General features: G+C 44.4%; 3 protein-coding genes across 3 annotated transcripts in view; all 3 read left to right on the top strand.

Moving 5' to 3' along the window:
- The window catches only part of LOC135487504 (protocadherin Fat 4-like), a 38356-nt gene extending 36606 nt beyond the window's left edge, over positions 1-1750 (top strand). Inside the window, exon 56 of the mRNA XM_064771241.1 lies at positions 8-1750. Coding sequence (XP_064627311.1) covers positions 8-576 — 569 coding nt within the window. The 3' untranslated portion in view covers positions 577-1750. The remainder of the gene's footprint in view (positions 1-7) is intronic.
- Positions 1751-2475: 725 nt separating this feature from the next.
- Positions 2476-10522, top strand: LOC135488052 (MORC family CW-type zinc finger protein 3-like). Its single transcript, XM_064772438.1, has 12 exons — positions 2476-2548; positions 3374-3446; positions 4073-4205; positions 4408-4785; positions 5570-5714; positions 6056-6184; positions 6518-6634; positions 6860-7047; positions 7311-7448; positions 7872-8118; positions 8542-8712; positions 9156-10522. Exons 1-12 carry the CDS (start codon positions 2507-2509, stop codon positions 9732-9734), a joined length of 2340 nt encoding a protein of 779 aa, XP_064628508.1. The 5' UTR covers positions 2476-2506; the 3' UTR covers positions 9735-10522.
- Positions 10523-13207: 2685 nt separating this feature from the next.
- On the top strand, positions 13208-14964 carry LOC135488054 (uncharacterized). The gene is made up of 2 exons (XM_064772441.1): positions 13208-13508; positions 13699-14964. Coding segments are annotated over exons 1-2 (804 nt in total). The 5' UTR covers positions 13208-13506; the 3' UTR covers positions 14501-14964.
- Positions 14965-15037: the final 73 nt, after the last annotated feature.

Below are 15037 nucleotides of genomic sequence, written 5' to 3'. Positions count from 1 at the left end.
TTTCCAGTACCGTTCCGCGTGGATTCATCAGGAACCATCTTCACGACTGGACGCCTTGATGCTGACGCAGAACGCTACCATAAATTCCAGGTCAGGGCCACGGACGCCGACGGCACAAACACCACCACATACGTCAGTGTATTCGTAAGAGATCTCAACGATAATCCTCCCAAGTTTTCACAGAGAGAGTACCGACACATGGTGTATGCAGGCTTCCCTGAAGGGACGGTGGTCGCTACGCCCTTTGCTTACGATGACGTGGATGATGACCGGTCTGAGTACGAATACTCCCTCCGCGGAGGTTATCCCGGGTATTTTGAAATCAATAAACGTACAGGAGAGGTAACAACTGCCAGCAGGTTAAAAATGGTGACGAAGCGGACAGTTTTGGATTACACCATTGCAGCCTTTGATTCCACTGATAGACGTTTAGGGGCACGTGCCAAGCTAGTTGCCAAGGTGATTCCTTGGCGTCTACCCCCATCGGAGTTACCGCCAGTTGCTCCAGACGGTACAGATTCTAGTCTAGGAAATGGCACGATTTCTGAGTGTCCATGTTGCAAAGTTTTCTGTTGAACAGACGAATCGACCATGGACAGCTACGATAGCAATATAACATTACAAAATATAAAAGTGGTCGTTCACATTTAGGGTTTTAAAAGTATGAATTAAATATTTCAAATATTTATTAAGGATATGAGATCACATTGTATGTGTGAACTGTATAATATTGGCAATGACTTTACGACACGGTATTTGCATTCTTGCAGTGACTTGGCTGACGATATTTTTGCCTGTCTTTCACTGTAGTCACTGCTAAGAACTAGCTCTTGATGATCGACTATATGTTGTACATCGAGGACACCAGGTTGATCTTCTTCACTGCGCTCTGTAAATTGTCAATTTTGTCAATTTCCGAGTAGCATGATGTAGGTTGACCGATTCCCAAACACAAACGTCGATTTTGTCGAAATCAACGTCAGATCTGGCGATGCTGTTGTAATGCTTTGTGAAGGTTCTTGAGCACAGCGTCTCATCGGAACCACATCATATCAGCGTCATGCAGCAAAATTGATTGAGAGCGTGAAAGTGTCTCATCAGATGACAATTATGAATCTTGTCACATGCCGGCACTTTCCCAATATGGCGGGGTCGGGGGGGGGGGGGGTGCAGCACTACCTGTGAGTCCATACCAAAATGGGCCAGCCATTACCCGTGTTTAGAGACCTGATCACCTTTAGAATTAATGAGACATTGATGCCAGTCTGGTTATGACTGCACCATAGGGATGAGACAAACTTGGTCCCGAGTGTTTCTTTGCCGGCCCTGGTTGTTCCAGACATGTGGCATCATCTCCTTCAGTAATGGCATATCAAGTTAACCAATAATAAGGAACTAGTTTGTTAAGAACAATCAGGCCCAAAAAGTTTGTGTCCAATATTAATTGTCGTCAGTTATGAATTATCATGAAATATGCTAACAACAGACAACATTGTGAATTAATCGTACTGCAGGCCACCATCACGAATTAATTGCAGCGCAATGATTGTTTCTCATGAACATATAGCCTTACTTTGTGGCTATTAATACCATTTCTTTTTCTTCAGTGCCATATGTATTTATTACTTGATATATAATAATGCAATCTTGTGAAATTTGTCGGTTCTTATTCGTGATGATATGCAATAGAAAATCCAGATGTTACGCTGAAAGAGATCATCTTTGATCTTATTAAACCAGACTAACGAGATATCGTCGTTGTTATTTATTTTTAGAGATTATCACGGACGTTTGAAATAAGTCCATGATTTCATCTTTCAAAACACTGCATTCGGAAGAAACGTTTTCAGAGAAATTCTGATTCTGGTTGTTACATGCGGACTCAAGTGCAACTCTCACATGATAAAGATTTATATACAGTGCAAATTATCGCGGCGTTACTCCTGTGTGGACGTTTCACATACGTACTATGTAGTATAGTTGGCCATCGACAGGGGAGCCAGGAGCGGGCTCAGGACATAAAACCGCGATCCGTTCGCTTCATATGGTGGTTATCAGAGCTTGCCGCTAGTAGGCCTCAGGTGCCCGTCAGAAAAATATGACACACATGCTGGTCTGCTGGTATGACCCATATTTTGGTTAATGTAAAACTGTTATGACAAATACGTAAAAAAGCATTTGCATTAGAATATTTATTAGTGCAAGAGGTATTTATCCATAAAATCAAGATCACTTTCAAGTTGACATTTCTCGAGATGAAAATGAAAAAACATAACAATAAAGGCACATTAACAAAACCAATATATTGATCTTTCAGAAATTCTTTAGGTATCGAACTTTCGTTTCTCCGGACTGTAGTCTTGCTCGCGTAATTGACGAACGCCTAAGTTTAGCTTTCTAGACACCCATCACTCTACAGATTCACAGCCTGTGGCTCGTTTCCTTATCATATCTTCCAACAACAAGCCTGTGCCTTGGCTTGAGCAAGACTGGTAATCTTTCCAAGATGGCGTCAGCACAAGTGCGGGATGGCATTCGCCTCAGCAAAGTACGCATTTGCTCCCAAAACAGGGACTATTCATTTAATTGCATGGTTACACTATGATCCTTAATTACAAGAGCTTATCATGAACTTCTAGGCCTAACGTTATCTTTATGTCACTTGGTAGATCGACATACCGATGACGGATAATGAGTCTCGCTGAATCGGTGAATCTGATAAATATTCCGCGAATCCGATGTCTCTTTCATTGATATTCTAAAATTTGTACTGAATATCAAAAATATGCAATTCGATCTAGTTATTATGCACAGAGACGGCACATGAGTGCATCCCCTTTACCACTGGTGTTAGATCAGTGAGACAAGAGACGGCACATGATTATGCACAGACGGCACATGAGTGCATCCCCTCTACCACTGGCACTGGTGTTAGATCAGTGAGATGAGACGGCACATGATTATGCACCGACGGCACATGAGTGCATCCCCTCTACCACTGGTGTTAGATCAGTGAGACAAGAGACGGCCCATGATTATGCACAGACGGCACATGAGTGCATCCCCTCTACCACTGGCACTGGTGTTAGATCAGTGAGATGAGACGGCACATGATTATGCACAGACGGCACATGAGTGCATCCCCTCTACCAAATTTCTGGATACGCCGATTGTACTCGGCCATGGTTGATTTGCGGGAATCACCGTCGTGTATCAAATCCTTATAAAGACTTAAAAGAAGTGGGGAAAAGAGCTTCTTTCCAACCCCCATCATTGAACTTCAACGAGCTGTGCACCGGTAAATGATAAAAAGAGTACATCATTCTGTTGTTTTACATTTTGAATGATCTTAATGATTCAACTTCACTTTCAGATGTCACCATCTTTTCTGCATGGCAACTCCACCAGTCACACTTGGGCATTCAGTGCTATTGCTGAAATCATAGGTAGGTCACACTTGGGCATTCAGTGCTATTGCTGAAATCATAGGTAGGTCACACTTGGGCATTCAGTGCTATTGCTGAAATCATAGGTAGGTCACACTTGGGCATTCAGTGCTATTGCTCAAATCATAGGTAGGTCACACTTGGGCATTCAGTGCTATTGCTGAAATCATAGGTATGTCACACTTGGGCATTCAGTGCTATTTGCTGAAATCATAGGTAGGTCACACTTGGGCATTCAGTGCTATTGCTGAAATCATAGGTAGGTCACACTTGGGCATTCAGTGCTATTGCTGAAATCATAGGTAGGGCACACTGGGGCATTCAGTGCCATTGGATTGCTGAGATTAAAGAAAAGTAGGTTAGACCATGGAAGTGTGTGCCATCTAAATCTACATACATTTAGACCAATAACAAGCCTCAGCAAAACACATTTAACTTAGTTGAATGAGAAGGTCTGTTTGCAGGCATTGGCCGAGAGCAGAGATTATTAACCGTGTTACTTAGAATTGCCACCGTATTTATTGCTCTGCATCAGATCTTTTCAGATAATACCCTAGATTGCTCTTGTTGAACTGCCATGAGCTGAGTGCATTTGTGATCAGTAATAAGCATCATTTCCTTTCCAGATAATGCCTATGACCCTGATGCGAATGCCAAGACGTTGACTATAGATAAGGTCAAGGTCAAAAACCATGATGCACTTGTGTTCATGGATAATGGTAATGGGATGTCAACAGAGAAGCTGCATCATATGCTGAGGTAGGTTCGGAGGAATGACAATGGCAGCACATTGGTTTTTTACTCTTATCCAATGCCAAGAAGTTCATGGGCTACAGGCTCCGAGTATAGGTCAAGTTCAATTGGTATTGTATTCAGTCATTCAGGAGGTTCAAGTTGGTGTTCAAATGTCATTGTTGTCCTACTGCATTTGACAGTGATCTTTACTTCTTTGAATTTTCAGCTTTGGATATTGCGAGAAGAAAGAAGTAAATGGCCATGCACCTGTGGGTCACTATGGCAACGGTTTCAAATCGGGGAGCATGAGACTTGGCAAGAGTGCCATTGTCTTTACCATTGACAAGAACTCTCTTAGTGTTGGTCTGCTCTCTCAAACTTATTTGAAAAAGATCAACTCTGACACAGTTATAGTACCCATCGTTACTTGGTGCAAACAGAAGAAGAGGAAAGTCGGCATGACAGAAAGCCTCAACGCAATCTTAAACTTCACATTTTTTGAAACAGAAGAGGAGGTATTGGAGCAGTTTGATGAAATAATGACACAACCAGATGCATCTCCTAATAGTACAGGGACTCTCATTATGCTCTATGAGCTGAAAAGGTGAGAAAGATGAATATGTTGTGGTCTCGAGATTTGTCGTTAATATGTTCAAGTTACTTTGATGTTGGTTTCACTGTCGCAGGTAACTCAATAAGAGAACTAGAGCAGTTGATGACTGGTCTTGTCCTAGAGAGTGACACACACCAGGTATTGGACTGAGGCTCGTCCCAGTTACTGCTCCTAATAGGTATCATATATGGCACTGCATTCACTGTCTGTCTTTCTGAGCCCCTACTGCCTGCCACTTGCATCAGCAACCAATCAGAGTGGCGATGTCTCTGGTCAGTACATGCCTGCCACTCGCATCAGCAACCAATCAGAGTGGCGATGTTGTCTCTGGTCAGTACATGCCTTCCACTTGCATCAGCAACCAATCAGAGTGGCGATGTTGTCTCTGGTCAGTACATGCCTGCCACTCGCATCAGCAACCAATCAGAGTGGCGTTGTTGTCTCTGGTCAGTACATGCCTGCCACTCGCATCAGCAACCAATCAGAGTGGCGATGTTGTCTCTGGTCAGTACATGCCTGCCACTCGCATCAGCAACCAATCAGAGTGGCGATGTTGTCTCTGGTCAGTACATGCCTGCCACTTGCATCAGCAACCAATCAGAGTGGCGATGTTGTCTCTGGTCAGTACATGCCTGCCACTTGCATCAGGAACCAATCAGAGTGGCGATGTTGTCTCTGGTCAGTACCATGTACCAAACTATAAAACAATTAGAGGTTTTTGTTATCAGTTGCACCATAAGATTACAAACTATGTGTTTCTTCTTATCTATTAAAGGGGTTCAGACAACCGACTTGAGCTTGACTTTGAGTCGGATGGTCGTGATATCATAAACTCTGAGCATCATGTCATAGATACAGCGAGTCAGGTTCACGACAGACCAGTGAGGGAGTATGTGTCGACGTACCGCAAGTCACTGCGGGTCAGTATCAGTCAGGCGGTGTGTGGCGGTTATTTGAAGGCTCCGAGTTCTCCAGTTACTTAGGAGCGTACTCCTTACAAAACTTCCAAGATTGGCAACTGTTGACAGAGAGGAGATGTGGTGTGAGGGGTCGAACGTGCGGTACCAGTTGTATTGAGGGTACAACCAGTCCAAAGGACACCTCAGTTTAATCAGAAATGAGTATTCCAGAGCTATCATGAGTAAACTGTGCCCGTATGGGGTATGACTCACTTGTGACCATCACTAAGCCTGCTGTAGTGTGAAGCCTGATGCCTATTGGTAAGATCACATACTCACTGAGATGGTATTTTATGTTTCAGGAGTACTGTAGTATCCTCTACCTGAAGCCACGGATGAAGATTGTCCTCCGCGGCAAGAAGGTTAAGACCAAGTTCCTGGTGAAGACTCTCCGCGACAGGGAGGTAGACAGCTACAAACCTAAATGGCTTGTATCCTTTCAAATCGGCCTGAAGACATGTTGGCATCACTCCTCACTTTTCACCACTTTATTGCGCAAATATTAAATTCATAGGATTAATCTATACTTGAAATATTAGGTGAAAAGGACACCACACAAAGTGATATTTTGACGATATGTGCCACAGAGAACCTCTCTGTATTGTCAATGCCCAACATGGTATCGAGCCTTACGACGCCAAGGTCTTCTGGGAATATTATCATCCTGGTGTCAGTCTGTACAAAACACTTCAATCAAGGAGCAGCTAGAAGAAAGCACGCTCTTGTGTATCTCTTTCTCTCTATGTCTCCTTAACCTTGATCAGAATGACCCAGTAAAGGTCACATTTGGTTTCAATGATCACGAGAACGACTATGGAGTGATGTTGTATAACAAGAATCGGCTCATTAAGGCCTATGAGAGAGTCGGATATCAAAAACAGGTGAGCACACTTGTTTATCATTGCTCTCATCCATGCATGATATCGGGTCACTGTGACACGGGCTGTGGTGGCAAACTTCTCATTCAAACATCAAACAATTGACCCTTGATATCTATCCCTTTCTTAACAAAACATACCACACTTTTGAACCTACCAGCCAGACTACCATGAGTCTTCAGAGTACATGTACTAGCATTCTTTATGTTGTCGACCTCTACTTTCCAGAGTAATGGACCCGATCGTGGGATTGGTATTGTTGGAATTGTCCAGGTGGATTTCCTGCAGCCGACACACATCAAGCAGGACTTCATCAAGACAGATCGTTACAATTCGTTTATGACGAATCTCGGGGTCAAGCTGAATGATTACTTCAATGAAAAAACCTATGGAAAGAGTGGTGGTGCGACAGGAAGGTGGGTATGAGTGTCAGCATGACAGCTTTTATTCACTAGAGTCAGTCTCAATATCTGTCACTAATATTGATCAGAGAAGCAGTCTGAGGATAAAAGGAGTGTGATCTGTGAATTACATGTCCACACCGAGGACAGGCAAGAGACCATTGCTCTCTCATTCTCAACCACCACAACAGGCAGGCTGTTGTAGTAATATCCAGCCTCGATGATCTTGGAGCAGACAGTGGGAAGAGAAATAGACAAAAACATTTCTAATTTTCTAGTGCGACATCGAAGCCAGAGAAGTGGACGTGGGCCATGTGTGAGAAGTGTACCAAGTGGCGGAGGTTACCACTTGGCTTCACGGAAGAGGACCTGCCTGACATGTGGTATTGCCATATGAACCCCGACAGCACACATAGGTAAGTCAAACACTTTACCACATCCTTCTCATGCGGTTTATGATTGATTGGAAAATACACAACCTGAAGCTTTGAAGCTTGTGGCGGCCATCTTGAATCAAGAGTTGAATCTTCAAGAAAGTGTGTTGAAATAAGTTGGGAAGCTTTAAAAGTGTTACTAATCAAGCTAGGTTCATGCCTATGATGGAAGAGTTAGAATAGGGAGTCATTCGATGCTTGTTACTAATCAAGCTAGGTTCATGCCTATGATGGAAGAGTTAGAATAGGGAGTCATTCGATGCTTGTTACTAATCTCGCTAGGTTCATGCCTATGATGGAAGAGTTAGAATAGGGAGTCATTCGATGCTTGTTACTAATCAAGCTAGGTTCATGCCTATGATGGAAGAGTTAGAATAGGGAGTCATTTGATGCTTGTTCTTTCAGCCGGTGTGATATCGGTGAGGAACCCGAGGATGAAGACGATGTCCTGTGTGGGAGAACGGGCGCGTCTTACGAGAAAACGGTCAAGAAGCAAATCGAACACGACAAACAAAAACAAAGAGAAGAAGAAGAGAAGAAGAAACATGATCAGGCTCAGAAGTTAAAGTTCATGGAACATCAAGTGACCGCGTTAAAGAAACAGCTAGTCTCCGCTGCGTCCGGTGCTGCATCTCATGCCGCAGCCTCGGCGGTATGTATTCCTTGTTCTTGCCGTGTAAGCCTTCAAACGCCCCCTACCTTCTCATCCATGTACTACTGTTTACAGTGTATAATTCACGTTGCCTGATGTTGATGGCAGCGGGGATGATCAGGCAAACGGAACTCCCGAGGTTGGTGCAAAATATGGAAGCAAAATCAGATTTGGATGTTTAGTTTTAGGTAGAAATTGCTACCCCACGGTCGGAATTGGTTGTCTCTCCAAACACTCTCATTACACCCAAAACACTGGCGAGGCCGTGGTTTTGGCCTCACTTTAACTCCACACTTGTTGTGTTTGCGGAGACAATCAGTTCATGCAGTAATCCTCTAAACCAGGGGAAGAGTTGTGGCATTACATTGGTCAGGGTGTCTTCGAATGACATTTCATACTATATAGAATTCATTTGAATTGCAGTTGCTAAACAGTCCTGAAGATGTCGCCCTTCAGGAGAAGTTGCAGGAATCCATGCGACGAGAAGAAGAACAAAAGAAGGTGATTGAACAGTTGAAGGGCCAGCAAAAACAGATTGATCGGCAGCGCTCTCAGATGCGACCGATGGTACTCGCTGGTAATCTTATTGCAAGGGTAGGTTGTCAGTCTTCAGTCATAAGTTTGGCCTGTCGAATGTGTCAAAGCTACCATTGACTTTGTTATCAACATCTTCATTATGTCCTGCGGCCATTGGGGCACATCCACAATGTTCTTCCAAGAGATAGATCAAGTCTCCTATCTTCTGCCCCTGTCTAGTCTTTGATATTGTCCGGCCAGTTCCTCTTTAGACATATGTTCGGTTGCCTTATACTGCATCCTCAGATGGTGTTTGCTAGAGTTCCCTTAATTCTTGTGCCGTTGCCCAACTATGATATTAGATGTGCTTGACAACCACAGTTTCACTTGTGAGATGGAATATTTATTATCTGTATAGCAGTCATTGAAGTATATTAGCTCGGCAGAATGGTTGGGTAAAAGTTAAATGTCCTTTGATTATGCAACACTGTAATTGATGGATTAATGCTGTTTTTCCACAGCAGCCAGCTGCTAAACCCACTTCCACGTCTTCAAGCACACCACCAACTCCACGACTAATTGCATCCCTGCCAATAGCTTCCACGTCCACACCACCATCAATACCAACCATACCAACCGCACCGCACGTCAAGAGGGAGCCAGGAGAATCAGCAGCGAAACGCATCAAGTACGAGGAAGGTGAGAAACAGGTGATCGTCATTGACAACAGTGACGACAGTGATGCATCATTAGAAAGCGTGGATATTAAACCAGATGTGAACCAGCTGAACCAGGCATTGCGGGGGGACAAGACGCCACGTGTTGTCACGTGTACCTCATCGTCGCAGACAAAGCCAGTGGAGATTAGTAATTCCAACCTTAGTGACAAGGACATCACCAGGTTAGATCCCTTGCAGCAGGTTGATTTCATTATAAAACAGGATAAGATCATCAAAGAATCAAAAGAGAAATTAACCAAGTTGAGGTCGAATGTGTCCAAACTGCTGGCTTTGATTGTTCCTGATGTGGATCTTGGTGACGAGAACAATATTGATAACATCTTGATTGAGATGATCAAGGTGAACTCGCAGATCACATGAAGTGCTCATAGTTGTTCTGCCATCACGCCAATGCACTCAACTTGCAGGACATATGAAGTTCTTACGCATGGTCATGCCCTCTGTAATAATGATATTACAATGAACTCATAGTCAAGTGTGTCAGCCACCTCTTTACAAATGTAGGTACATGTATATATATGGTCTTCTGCCATATTTCAATATGAATTGCAATCTTCTATTCCAATATCACTGGTAAGCAGTTCACCAGTGCTGGATTGAGAAACGAGATGTTGGCAAGTTTCGGTCCTGCTTCAGTAGGTTTTTCACCTTCTGCCATAGCTTTGCTTGTTGCTGCAGTCAACGACACGTCTATTTTTGCTGGCATCCTATTTTTACATTTATAAGCTAAGTGTTGCAAATGTATGAGTTTCTGGTCGTAAATGGAAATGTCTACTTCAATGTGCAGTTTGTCATTGTGAATGGTAAAAGACCTTAAGAGGGAGGCTCTCAAAGAGGGGCGGGGTCAAGTGGAACCAGACTAGGATGAGAAACGGCTGGGGGTTTTTGTACTGTGAACAAGAGCTGTCATGACCTTCAAGATGGCAGCACTGTTCCCTCATCATGAATGTCGGAGCTGCTCCTAACTTTGCAGTAAAGTGTGCCGAGTTGTGTGATTCCAATTTGGGGTAATCATTTCTGTTAAAGGCATATGCAGCTATGATGGATTGATCATGATATCTGTGTGGGATGAGTGTTCGGTAGTGTCACGAGTCAGTTAGCACTAGAATAACCTGTATATGACCATTATAATATATAATATTTCCTTACTGCTGTCTTCAGTTCCATTATTCTTTCCAAAGATCTTCCCCCAAATTCATCTTTACTCTGTCGATGCTAAAGATCAGCAGGTGTCAACCTGGCTGTCACTTGGACCTCCGACATTCTACAACTGTCTCCCAGATTAGAACTCTGGTTGTGACTTGGACCTCCGACATTGTACAACTGTCTGCCAGATTAGAACTCTGGTTGTCACTTGGACCTCCGACATTGTACAACTGTCTCCCAGATTAGAACTCTGGTTGTGACTTGGACCTCCGACATTGTACAACTGTCTGCCAGATTAGAACTCTGGTTGTGACCTCGACCTCCGACATTGTACAACTGTCTGCCAGATTAGAACTCTGGTTGTGACCTCGACCTCCGACATTGTACAACTGTCTGCCAGATTAGAACTCTGGTTGTGACTTGGACCTCCGACATTGTACAACTGTCTCCAGATTAGAACTCTGGTTGTGACTTGGACCTCCGACATTGTACAACTGTCTGCCAGATTAGAACTCTGGTTGTGACTTGGACCTCCGACATTGTACAACTGTCTCCCCGATTAGAACTCTGGTTGTGACCTCGACCTCCGGCATTGTACAACTGTCTGCCAGATTAGAACTCTGGTTGTGACTTGGACCTCCAACATTGTACAACTGTCTGCCAGATTAGAACTCTGGTTGTGACCTCGACCTCCGACATTGTACAACTGTCTGCCAGATTAGAACTCTGGTTGTGACTTGGACCTCCAACATTGTACAACTGTCTGCCAGATTAGAACTCTGGTTGTGACCTCGACCTCCGACATTGTACAACTGTCTGCCAGATTAGAATCCTGGTTGTGACTTGGACCTCCGACATTGTACAACTGTCTCCCAGATTAGAACTCTGGTTGTCACTTGGACCTTCGACATTGTACAACTGTCTGCCAGATTAGAACTCTGGTTGTCACTTGGACCTCCGACATTCTACAACTGTCTGCCAGATTAGAACTCTGGTTGTGACTTGGACCTCCGACATTCTACAACTGTCTGCCAGATTAGAACTCTGGTTGTGACTTGGACCTCCGACATTCTACAACTGTCTGCCAGATTAGAACTCTGGTTGTCACTTGGACCTCCGACATTGTACAACTGTCTCCAGATTAGAACTCTGGTTGTGACTTGGACCTCCGACATTGTACAACTGTCCGATTAGAACTCTGGTTGTGACTTGGACCTCCGACATTGTACAACTGTCTCCCAGATTAGAATCCTGGCTGTCACTTGGACCTCCGACATTGTACAACTGTCTCCCAGATTAGAATCCTGGTTGTGACTTGGACCTCCGACATTGTACAACTGTCTCCCAGATTAGAATCCTGGTTGTGACTTGGCCCTCCAATAAAGTGCCACTGTCTACACCATTTCAGTCAGTTTGGCGTAGATTTGTCTCTTGATGGTTGCTGAATAATCGCTCAAACTGAGACATATTGGCCCTCGATACCCAATAACCCTACCATCCCCCCGTCCAGGACGTAACATGCCCAGCCTGGTTGTGCATATTCTCTCTCAACAGTTTTACAACAGAAGTGTCTCTATTAGAGGGAGCAATAAACTCTATATGAGTTGGAATCTATATCATAATACTATCTATATCATAATACTATAAGGCGGCTCGATAAAGTGCCATTTGGGGGTAGTGTTTCGTCTCGAAATTTTGCACGTTTGCAGGTGATATGTTATCCTGATGCAACGTGTTGTTTATTTTCGGAAATTTACTTCAGCGGAGCAGTAATGAGGTATTTTTAATCGGACACTGTCAATTCTCCTTACCACTCACAGAAGCCAAGTCATAGGTGTTTATTATGCAGGGGCTTAATCAATTACCTGCACTCCCTGTGGGGTGACTAACACTACGTTGAACAGCTGGCTGTAGGGGGATGATTGGAACAGCCTGTACATGTTGACCTGCTGAACTAAGGTTAATGTTATTTTCAATCCACGATTGCAGGTCACCTGATGTTCGAGATTTCGCGGGGAAAGAAATTGTAAACAATTCAAATGTAAACAAAAATGTATTTTTGGTACTTTCGGTTGCTGGACTTGGGTTTTCCCGCAGTAAGGAGCTGGGGTCAAATTGGTGGTCTATTGTTTATGGGTGCTGTGTTAGCCAGAGCTAGCCCTTGATTATGAAGGGATTTTCAAATGAAGGTTACCATGGTCTGTTTATGTGCTCACCACAGCTTTCAATACTTGATCTGAAGAGGCGCGCTGAACCTGAAATGGCCTTATCAAGGAGCTGCTCACGGTGCTGAACGTCTAGCTTGCCTGTCGAGTAAGTGCCTTGCCCGAGACCTGGCGCATATTGCTGACTATTAAAGGAACGAGGCATTGCCTCATCATCACTATCGGACCAACTGATATACTTTTATATGCACGCATACAGCACGCCACAGCTAGGTCCGAGTCTGTGGACAAATGGTTGGTTTAATTTGTCTCGGTATGGCTCCTTTGATATTGCATTAGATTTTCATTGCAATTCAATCTATTCAAGGTATAGCCCATTTGAGCCCCCATTTGAACCTGCCTGCGCCACGGGTACAATGCTAGTAATCAATATTGATACATGCTGGGCCGGCTCTCTGGTGGCCATGACAACAAGAATACAGTCATTGCAGGCAACCTTTGTCCTCCGTGCGTACGGCGTCCTTAGAAGAACCTTACCATCAGTGGCGTATCTAGGCCTACAGGAAAGCATTGGAGCGTGGCATGATATTAGTTATTTCTAGATCAAGAGGACTATTCGCTGAAATAGTCATAGGACATGTGAAATAACGCAGGTCAATTAATTGTACCTCTCGATCGTAATGAGCATGACGCATCTCCTCCGAAGCTCGCGGGGGAACTGAGGCAGATGCACTGTCTTCTAACCATTCAGGAACCGGTTATTGTTGGTGCAGGACACGAAAATTAACGTTAGAGTAGGGATACTAGAGCATGCAGCCAAAATGTGAGTAAATTATCAGTAGCAGCTCATGCATTTGCGTTCTAATATAGCGTTTATGAGAATTATTTTAGCTTGTGTCAGGAGTCAAAACCATTACAAACGGAGCATGTGGCGCAGTATTATCCACCAGGCCTGGCTGTTCTTACATTTCAACATACCAGTCGACCCTAACTCCTACTCATCTTCCTTCCAGGTTGAAGCTTCTACTCGTCTCCAGCCTATTGCTGCTGACCGCCCTGGCAGCCCATGCCCTCACGGAGGCCGAGATCGCCAAGTTCACTCATAAAGACGGCACAACCTCCCTAACGACAGATCCAACGGATGCTAATGTCCTCATCGTCAAAAGCAATGGTCTACCAGACCACGACTGGCAAAGGGTGAACCCGAACACCCCGCAAAGCCAATCCCACTCGTACAAAGTCCAGAAGAACCCGTCTCTCCCGGCGGTGTCCGGCACCAGCCAGTGCCTGCCCATGGCGACCATAGGCATAGCCATCAACGGGGTCCCGTTCTACAGTCCCTACACCGCCGATAGTCTGAACGCTGGCGAGTGTGAGAAGTTTGACAGTTGTGACGGCCACGCGGACGACCGAGGTTCCTATCACTACCATGTCGGCGCAACATGTGTCGTCGACGGCGTCAAGGACAAATTCCTGGGGGTTGCTATGGACGGACACCCCGTTTACTCCGCCCCTGATGGTTTCGACAAGACCAAGTTGGACGAATGCCATGGGCAGAGATTCACTGATAAAGGTGTCGAGAGATACAGGTACATTTTGTCCGGGACCAAAGTAGAGGACTATCCGTACATTCTGGGATGTTTCAAGGGTGACATTATTGATGACAGGATCAAGAATGGTATGAAGAGCCCTCAGTGTAGAAAGGCTGATGTTATAAAGAGTAAGACAGCTTGCAAGGGATCTGTTACTGGCGTTCAAGGTACCACCATGCTGCTAGCGAATGTTGTGGTCTTTATCATAGCTCTTTGGTACTAGCATACGTCAGCAACAAGGACAATTGCGATCGTCGAAAAAGCACAATTGTGATGTTGTATCTAAATAAGCACAACCCATACGGCAATACAACGACAAAAGCGCATCAGGTCATCCCTACGAGGACAATATAACAACCAAAAAACGTTACGTGCTGGCGAATGTTGTGGTCTTTATCATCGCTCTTTGGCAATAAGCAACGAAGACAATTGCGAATAAGCACAATTGATATGCACTACGACGTCATCAGCGCATCGGGCCCTCCCTACGAGGACAATAGCACAACCAGAACACTGGCGGGCTGTACCAACGGATGTCCCAAGAGTACTGATTTCTGACGATTAAAACTGTTCAACGTGGATTTAGCTATGATGACGCGATCTACGCGACAACTATCTTGTATGTGTTGGTGAAATGTTATGTCATAATTGACCATAACATTCTGGCAATAATATATGTGAATCATATTACATGTACATGTATATTTAAGTACGAAAAACTCTAAGAAGCCTATAACACCACTGTGGGTTAGGAGCCGTT

This window comes from Lineus longissimus, chromosome 5 (genome assembly GCF_910592395.1).
Source record: "Lineus longissimus chromosome 5, tnLinLong1.2, whole genome shotgun sequence".
Lineage (NCBI taxonomy): Eukaryota > Metazoa > Nemertea > Pilidiophora > Heteronemertea > Lineidae > Lineus > Lineus longissimus.
This window is presented reverse-complemented; position numbering and strand designations above follow the sequence as displayed.

What these genes read in the sequence shown, in the direction of transcription:
- LOC135488052 (XM_064772438.1), top strand. Translation starts at nt 2,507, where the DNA reads ATGGCGTCAGCACAAGTGCGGGATGGCATTCGCCTCAGCAAA. An exon ending in AAGCTGCATCATATGCTGAG is followed by an intron (nt 4,206 to 4,407) that starts GTAGGTTCGGAG and finishes TTGAATTTTCAG; the next exon opens with CTTTGGATATTGCGAGAAGA. An exon ending in ATGCTCTATGAGCTGAAAAG is followed by an intron (nt 4,786 to 5,569) that starts GTGAGAAAGATG and finishes TATCTATTAAAG; the next exon opens with GGGTTCAGACAACCGACTTG.